General features: G+C 36.1%; 1 protein-coding gene across 1 annotated transcript in view; it reads right to left on the minus strand.

Moving 5' to 3' along the window:
- Window positions 1–10,339, minus strand: part of LOC115218300 — a 1,044,479-nt gene that overhangs the window by 285,519 nt on the left and 748,621 nt on the right. Inside the window, exon 4 of the mRNA XM_036508355.1 lies at window positions 4,119–4,220. Within this exon, the coding sequence (XP_036364248.1) occupies window positions 4,119–4,220 (102 nt within the window). The remainder of the gene's footprint in view (window positions 1–4,118; window positions 4,221–10,339) is intronic.

The raw sequence follows: 10,339 nt of genomic DNA on the forward strand, positions 1-10,339 counted from the left end.
TTGAATCCTGTGCAAAGACACATAAATATCGAATGATTTGATTTTTCTTACTATAAATAAATATACAACCAAGACGATTGAATTCAAGAAAACTAGTAAAGGTCTATCATTTGGGGGCAGGAATCTTTTATAGACGGGACACATCTATAACAGAGGATTTTACAGGAATTGCTAGACTTAGCTTAATTCAGGCAAAATTCTATAATCTACTTACTTCTGCAAATGTAGTAAATGTTGAAATATTTACACATACATTACTGCGGTCAGAGATGATGTTTTTCTGTCAGTAAATCTAGGAAATACATGAGCTGTTTCAACCAGTCTTACTTTGAGTGCTCGTTATTAAAGCCATGTTATTGATGGGCCCTTGAGAAACACGGGGTAGCACTACACCAGCCTTACTTCATTTCGCATTGGAAGCACTCCGTCGGTTACGACGACGAGGTTTCCGGTTGATCCGAATCAACGGAACAGCCTGCTCGTGAAATTAACGTGTAAGTGGTTGAGCACTCCACAGACACGTGTACCCTTAACGTAGTTCTCGGGGATATTCAGCGTGACACAGAGAGTGACAAGGCCGGCCCTTTGAAGTAAAGATACAACAGAAACAGGAATTAAGAGTGAGAGAAAGTTGTGGTGAAAGAGTACAGCAGGGATCACCACCATCCCCAGCCGGAGCCTCGTGGAGCTTTAGGTGTTTTCACTCAATAAACACTCACAACGCCCGGTCTGGGAATCGAAACCGCGATCCTATGACTGCGAGTCCGCTGCCCTAACCACTGGGCCATTGCGCCTCCACTCATTTCGCATTAATAGATGATACACTAGATATCTCTTTGCCAATTACCTCAAACCTTAAGGCCTTTTGCAAAATTAAGATTTTTCAACTTCAGTCCATGTTTCGTCACAGCCTGCCGTTATCGCGTTGAGTAATGCTTCAATTACAGTCATCCAGCACTTTTTTATATAACCAAATACTATATGATCTAAGGGGTTCTTCCTTCTTTACCACAGTAGTGTGATTTAAGTAAGATCCGGCTGTTATTTCAACGCGGACAAGTTACCACGTAATTTTAGTGTGGTTTTCTCGTCGTAGAATCGTTAATAACAATTAAAATGTTTACCCGTTGATTTGGCATTTTCGCATTTCAGTTCGAAAGTGATAAATATAACTTTCAACTATTGGCTACGGAGCCTCTACAAACAAATAAAAAAATTGCCACGATGTAGTAAAACACTGGTTTCAACATTAATGAAGAAAATTATCAGTTCTTGGTTTCGGTGCCGATGTTATTTCGTAATAAAAGAATAATTAGCATTGCAGAATTACAATGTTAATTCTTCGCTAACGTTAAATAAGTTTCCTCTAGAGTGAGTCTTTAAATTTCAAGTATTATTGAGACAAATTCATTTCCCTTGCTGACCTGTCTAATTCTATGCTTATTACCGTGTTAAACACGATGTAATTAAATTATCTTTATAGTAATACGATAATGCTGTTTATCAGAAATAGCCCAATCTGAAAGTAATTATAAAGGTTTAGAGTGGATATTAAGTCATTGAAAGGTTCAAGCCCGGGATTAATTTGTATATAGAATACATGGGACACATAGATAACAGCTGTAGACAGGATTAGCATTGCTCCTGGTAGTTGAGAATGTTTCTGAAGTTAAAAAGTCTTCTTAACTACGCATTGTTTTCTGTATTTAGTCTATGTAAAACTTGGGGAAAAATAGTAACTCTATAAGGTGAATTGTTCCTTTTATGGCGAAGCAGACGTATCATACTTTATCCCCAACAGTTCGTCCCGAGGTGTCCTCAGAGGACTACTCCCCATTGCATTCATTCACGTTCCAAGACAATTTGAAGATGACATAGCCCTACCCGCCCCCCAGTCTCAGATACTCTAAAAATGTCATGGAACTGCTCTTCCTCATTAGATAATGGTATAAGAAAAGAGACACGGTGATGTCAAAGAACAATCGGTTCGAGATCTCTCACAGGTTCGAACTTTGGCTGAGACCCAAACAATTAACTTGTAGTGTGGTTCAGTTCACTAGTGGTGTATTATTTGATTTATACCGAGATTGGTGAATGTTTTGTTAAAATGAAAACCTCCGTATGTGTACCCCTGAGTGTTTGGGACTTAATATAGAACCTTATATTGCAATTCTATTGATAACACAATATGAATGATGGGTCCAACACTGAATCTATGTATCTGTCAATGACAAAATACATGAAGTACAATATTTAAAGCACAAACAAATGGAACAAACACAACTACAACCACAGCAGGATATACTAGAAGTATATCAGAAGAAAGATTACAAGTCGAAGATAAAATACATGTCTGAGATGTCTGACCCAGAGTAGAATCTACAGAAGTAATAAAAATGCATTTCATACTCTTTCTTTCTGGTTGCAATATTGTTCTGAACATTTCTGTATTTTCAGTAGTTAGTTAGTTAGTTAGTTAGTTAATTTGGCTTAAAAGCAAATAGCAAGGCCATGTAGGGGGACATGGAGTTAAGTACAGGGTGGTGTTCATGTAAAGAGTTCAGGCCACTTGAGGTCCAGGGAGGCTTTGAACAAAGCGGTCGTCGGCATCTTCACCATCTCGTCTGGCAGCTTGTTCCACGGATCCGCAACCCGGACGGAGAAAGCTCCTCCCCTTCGATTGAGATGAAATCGTCGCAGGTAGAGCTTTTCGGAATGACCCCGCAGCCGACGCTCCGGAGCAGGAGTGAAGAACAGCTCTTTCGAGAGGTTACACTTCCCGCTTATGATGTAGTTATCGAAGAGTCCTAATTATATTGTCTGATGGTTTGTACGCTTCGCAGGAGTGAAGCAACGAGTTTCATCATTGATTTCGTGTCAAATAAAATACCTTTCAGCTGGGTCCATAACCATGGATATTTGCTTAATAACTTTCTTCTTTTACCTTGTTTCTAAACCGTTTTTTCAGCGAGAAATAGTCTAACGAGGCTGGGAAGCAATGATTTCAGTCTGACAAGAGCGTGCCCGCCAGTCTTTGACAAGACGCTCATCAATAAGGTCATGGTATTTGGCTTCCTTCTATAGAAGGGAGTTGTCAAGTCTACACTCACGGAGCATAGTGAATTCGGCTTTTGTATAGAAGACACCCATCTGATTCGAGCGGCGTTACAACCACTTTTCCACAAAGGATGAGTCTACCTTTCATCCCCTCTTACATCTCCCAGTCACAGTTCTGATGTGAAATAGAAAACTGTCTCTCTACAGTTCCTTTTGTCCATTGCTTTTCGTCATATCTCTTTGCAGATGAATTATCTTGGAGATAACCAGAAGGGCATTATCACGTTTCCACGAAACCTAATCATCCTTTCCCATTACGCAAGGGTTTCCAGTCAAAGCATGCTTTAGGTTTTGAACAGTTGTTCCATCTAGAAAAAGTGAAAGAGGAAAATATTTTTTAAAAAGACGATTACGAATTGAAAAACAAGGATAACTAGAAAAATAAGTAATTTTCAGCACCAGCATCAACAGCAGCAGTAGCAGCAGCAGCAACACCACCTGGAAATCTCCATTTGCAGCGACTTCGAGGGCAACCTCCCAGTGGTGTCGGGCGTCAACGAAGAGCCATCGACTACAACAAGACGACCAAAGTTTTTTTTCCAAGGTCTGGGGTCTCCCGCCCCTAAGCCCTAGACCATCACCTAATCACCCTTACCCGTCTTGTTGCTTAACACAACAACAACAACAACAACAACAACAGCAGCAGCAGTATTAGTAGTAGTAGTAGTAGTGGAACATGAGTGAGTGCAAGGATATAAGAACCATAAGTAGTATAACAACGAAAACACGAGGACAACACCAACAACAACATACACAATAAGAATGACAGCAGAGACAGAACAAGTAGAAGAAAGAAATATAATAGCAAGAAAGAGAACGACAATAAGAGCAACAGCAAGAAAGAGAAATAAAATCTCAGTGGAGTGAGGAAGAAAAAAAAAACATGATGACATAAGAAAATAAAACATTTAAATAAGCCGTTAATTCTAAATAGAATTACTCCTCCCTCCTCACATACACATACACATGCAGACACAAGGGAGAAAAAAATGAAACGTTACCTTGAGATTTCCTAGTTTTGCTGCCACATCAGTTAAGAAAACTTCAGTAGTCTTCGGGGATATGTTGTTCTGTTCAAAAGTTTGTGACATGTCCGCCATCGCCTGCAGATGAGAAATAGAAAACAATTAACAAAATGGAAATAGATTCAATAGTCAATAGTTTTCGTAATAGGATTATATTTTTTCTGACTTCAGTCTTGGTGCTTATGTTTTCATGAATAAATATGAATAAATATGAATATCTAGAATAGAAGATACAATTTACATACATGAAAAAATATAGAATAATATGAGATATATTAGTTTTGTAAAAATATATATCACAACATATTAATTTCCATACTATTTTCATTACTTTAGTTATGAAACAAGAAGCAATGTTAAGAAAAAAACATAAAAGTGACGTTCATATATGGAATACAAGCAATATATAGAGTTGAGTCTAATTAAACAAAGTATATAGATACATACACGACTGTGGACATGAAAGAGTTCAGCAGAATTATTCACCGGGCATATGCTCTTATGTTACCTCGGAGTTTGTAAATATAACAAAATCCGTTCTGCAATGAATCCTAAATTTCTTACAAAAAAGTTTATCGATGCATCTACCTATTTAGCAATCTTTCTGCGTTTGTATATGTGTATGGATGTATTTGTGTTGGGAAATACGTGAATCGAGGTATACAGTTTAATAGATACATCTGAGCTGATCATACACAGTGATATCGCCCGGGTTATTAGATAACCGTATATTAGATAACAGTGCGGTTAACACACACCACGTGTACTTAAGAGGTGGCAGGACTATATATTCAGAGAGATAGATAGATAGATAGATAGAGAGAGAGAGAGACAGACAGACAGACAGACAGACAGGCATTCAGACAAACAAACTGACAGATTGCTAGATATCTATCTATCTATCTGTGTGTCAGTCTGTAGAAAGATTGTCAGAGAAATAGATAAGTATATATATATATATATATATATATATATATATATATATATGTGATAAATAAAAATATATGCATACATACAAACATATATGTACGTACCTATATCTACATGTATATATACATGCATATATAAATAATTATACGTGAGTACAGGACAAAACAATAAGACGTAGAAACGGGAAAATAAAAAAAAACAAAAAACAAGAAAACGAAAAAACAAAAACAAGAAAGCGAAAAAAACAGTTACAGGACGTGCTACACAAGGAAAAAACCCCGTCATCAGCTGTCGCTAGTAGAGTCACGCATGTTTCGAAGGCAGAGACAGAACACTAATCCATTAGACCTTCCTGCGAGAGAATTAAAACAAAATTCCAAGCAGCGGGGAAAAATGAGTACGAACAGGACGTAACAATAAAACTGCAAAAGTAAATATACATGTACAAAAAATACAAAAAAATACAAAACGAGAAAAATAAAAAGAGAATACGATACAGGAAATCAACCACACAAGAGCACGAACGAAAAAGCCTTTTTTCCTGGCATAGACGAAGGATACTGTAGCAGCGCGTGGGAGGCAGTCTTTTCAGTAGTAAGAGCAACGTGTAAAAGAAAATTTTATAGGCTGGCAGTAAGGAAGAAGGAAGGAGGAGGGGGACACGCGACACACACACACACACACACACCACACACACACACATACATATATATATATATATATATATATATATATATATATATACATATATAGGTAGATAGATAGATACATATATATATATGCATACATACATACATACATACATATCAATTTATCAGTGGAAATTTAAAAGACAAAGTCTGGGCAGTGGCGTAGGAAAACCACAAACTGTAATTACAATACAAATATATCAGGCTACTAAATATACACAAAATTTGTTCTCTGGTCTTTAAATCGAAATACACAAATATACACGCACATACACACATACAGAAGCTCCCCACATATACATATGTGTATATTTATGCATATATATATGTATATGCATGTGTGTGAATGTTTTTGGGAGGGAAGCACATGCGTACTGATCGGAGGTTCATTTCTTATCGCGTAATCAGTTATTTGGCTGGTAATACACAGAAACGATTTGAGAATAGTTGACGGATGAGGACCGGATGGCTTATATGGATTACAAATGTGTTAACAAACCACGTTGAAACTGGTGTGGTCTTGACCTTAGGGTATTACACTCGCGATTGCAATATCTTGGTTTCTATTCCTGGGCCGAGCTGTGCTTATAGTTCTTGAGTAAAACATTTCATTTCGCGTTACCCCAGTAAATGATTACCGCTTCGGAAAACTGTCATCCCGTTCAGGATTTATATTGTGATATCGGATACTTATATGGCATGGAGTCCGTCCATGTGACTGCTAAGGCTCGAAGACAGCTATGTCCCAGGCTACTGATTTATTTACTTAAATTGCCATGTGATCAGTGGTGTAATTTTCTATGCTAAATACAAAGATATTCAAAAATTTCAAGAGCAAGAAGTTTGGTACCATGTTGTTGTTTAACATTGTTGTGGTATTTTAAACGATGTGTGTGTGTCTGTTGTTTTTATGTGAGCAATAAGCCACAATACTTCTTTCCATTTCTAAACTGTGATAATTTCATGCAGAATAACAAAGTAATGATTGTGGCATTTCATTTATACGTTAAGTTCCAAAAATATTTGGAGAACATTGTGTTCCTTCGTCGTTACATATAATGGAATATCGTTGATCACGCGCCTAGCTGAAAGTGTTGAAACCCATATTATGTATTCGCTTATTGTCAAGTGAGGCCTACCTTTTTGCTGTTGTTTAGCTTCCAATTGCTCTTTTCAAGTATAATAACGATATAAGAGCTCTCGCCCATACATTCCTTTAAATCAGCAATGTACAAGGACAAAGTGAGTCCCAACATCAAGAACCTTTGTGACCGGATAGAGGTTCCTGTCATCATTTCATCAACAAACACTTAGGATTGCAGAAATTTAGGGCATGTCAGCTTTTATCGAGAGTATCTACAACAAAATGATTACCAGCCATTATGCTTTCAGTTGTTAGGGTTATTGTAGGACTAGATATCTCAAGCATATTTGTGTTTCCTTTCTAGACTATATGTTGTATTTTACAAAAAATGTGGATGCTATTTCAAATGATAGCGCAGTCATTTATTGTGGATAAACGGTGTAAAGAAGTACTCTGAATTAGTTTCAGCCATCGCTAGTTTCACATACCATTAAATATTTATTATTAAATTACCCACGAAGATGGCGAGAGAGTAAAATTTTTAGTAGGTTTAAAAAATAATGCGTAGCGGCTGAATTCTAATACCACCGCGGAACTTAGCTTTTCACTCTCTCGAGATCGATAAAATAGAGCACTAGCCAAGGACTGTAGTGGCTGTAATTGACAAGTCACACTCCAACTGCTGGATTTGGAACACAATTTGAAGCAATTAATTAATGATTCACCGTAGGGGCGGACCATCATGAGCAGTAGCGTGACGGAAAAGTGCTTTGTGTTATTTCTTCGACCCCCTCTCAATCATTGTTATTATCTTTGCCAAAACAATTCTAGAAAATCCAAGAATCCTAGCCTAGATGTTCATACATATTGGCATTATATCAACAAATGAGATTATTGCGAGTTCAAGAGAATTAAATTGGCCTTCTGTAAGACTAAATTAGTGTTTCATTTACATATTTCCTTATTCTCTCAACTACCATGCAATATTGTGCGGTCTCGAAAATTTTTGCATCTCAGAGACCGATGATGGAAATTATTCCGAACGTAGAAATCGTCAGGAAATTTGGGTCACTGCATAAATGTATTATTAACTAATAGGTCGCTCAAGTAGCACTAGTTGGCGATATAAGTCTTCTTTTACTTCTACAATGTAGGGAAATAATAGGTTCCAAGCTGAATCAAAATGCCATCATTGAGTTCTTGACAAAGGAAGGGTGCAGTCTCTCCGATATCGACAGAAGGTTACAGGATGTTTATGTAGAATATGTTATTGACAAAAGCGATAAGCACAGATAGATGAAGCTGAAAGATTAGGAACCTAGCATTGGAAACACAGTGGGAAACCTTCAAGTGTGATCACTGGTATGAATTGCAAGTGAGGGGATGAACTGATTTGCGTAGACATACGCGTTTGACACCTTATTTGGAGAGAAGAACGAAAGTTTGTTTTGATCTTCAGCAAGTGCCTGAAGCCAATAAAGACACATATCTAGTGACAAGGAAAGTCCTTTGGGCATATCTTAATGATCCAAAAAAAACGAAGTCTGGCACCACGGAATGGTATTACACTCATTACACCCCTTCTCCAAGTACTAATGAGGTCAAGATCCATCGATCTGCAAAACCTGTTTCCGCAAATTCATTTGCAATCGCTCGGTAATCATTTATCAAAATTTTCTGAAACCTGTCGAGTGGTATTCTGAACGTAGAATGCGTCATTAAATTTCAGTCACTGCATAAAAACAAAAAGAAGTCATTAGGAGAAAAATGCGAAACGAAAGATATTTTGATCTACATTTGCCAAGACAATACCCGACTACATATATTTTTGAGAACAAATTAAGAACGAGCAAATTGGTCTGGTTAGTTGCCCCCGCTCATCCTACAGCCAGATCAGGCACCCTTCGGACAGTCATCGGGGTCAAGTAATTTGATGATACAAATGAGATGAAAGCGAACGTGAAAATGGGTAAAATAGAGCGCGAGTGACAATTTTGAAAGAAGATTCAAGAGTTACGTTCAGTGAGTGCACACATGCATTATTTTTGATGGAAACAAACTTTAAATAGTACTATGATATAGAGGACGACATACTGCAGCAACATGTGCAATTTGAACAATCTGTGTCTGATAATAACAAGTTATATCCCACTTTGTATTATTTTGGGTATCACCTACATGTAAAGTTAGATCGTTTTACTGTAAACATGATTCTATTAGGAATTAATTGAAACACAAAAGCATGCTGCACATTAAATGTATTGGCAAAAATACAGTACTGTACCTGCTGCTCATTAAAAGTATTGGCAAAAATACAGTATTGTATTTCTCAGTAGTTGATGACATTCCAATATTTAAGGATGCAAAACAATTTTGACTTTAAAATTTTGGATTTAAGATAACCACAATACAAGGTTTCAGAAATTTCAAATATATTATATTACCCAAATGGTTTTGTCAGTGGGGTTGTGCAGCAATGCGATATTGTAAGCGAAATAGTATTACTCTACGCATATAACCAATAAAGTGAATAAAAAGTTATCCCAGTTATGCATTACTTTCAGAAAAAAAACCTCATGCATTTATGAGCACACGCGTGTGAGTGATAGTTTGACAGCGCTTTGGTATATATATTTTATGCTCATATGTATTTATAATTTTCATATATCGTTAGATATATAGAATCGAAAAAAATGTACACATATTTAAAAGACTAAAAAAATTAACATGTTATCAAGAGAATTGTTGAATTGTAAGGAAATAAGTATAATAATGTAATCTCATTTGGCTAGAGAAGAAGAAAAAGTAGATGGAGAAATGCGCATAGAACAAGAAAAACGAAGAGAGAATGTGGTATGGGGTAGGAGGAGACAGACAGGGAGGGAGAGAAAGAGACGTTATCAATTATTTCAGCTAGAATGTCGAAACTCTCAAGTTGATGAATTGTGCTTAAGAGCTAAACAATACGAATTATAAGAATATCCTCTAGAAATGTCTAATTAATCCACACTAGTTTGATTGTTGCTAAACTATTGATTCATTATATGGCTTCTTTCCTGGTCAATAGACTTGTTAACACACAATGGTGTGGTGAATATATTAATGTACACACACACACACATACACACACACACACACACACACGCACACATATATATATGTATATATATATATATATGTGTGTGTGTGTATATATATATGTATATATATATATGTGTGTGTATATAAAATATATATATAATATATATAAAGTATATATATATAAAATATATGTATATATATATATATAAAATATATATATATAAAGTATATATATATATGTATATATGACACACATACATAGAAATAGGTTTACATATATATATGTATAAGTAGATATATAAGTGTATGTGTGTGTGAAGCATATATATATATATATATATGTATATATTATACATATATGTATATGGACATTTACATACTCACACACACACGTATATACATGTATGTATATG

This window comes from Octopus sinensis, linkage group LG13 (genome assembly GCF_006345805.1).
Source record: "Octopus sinensis linkage group LG13, ASM634580v1, whole genome shotgun sequence".
NCBI lineage: Eukaryota > Metazoa > Mollusca > Cephalopoda > Octopoda > Octopodidae > Octopus > Octopus sinensis.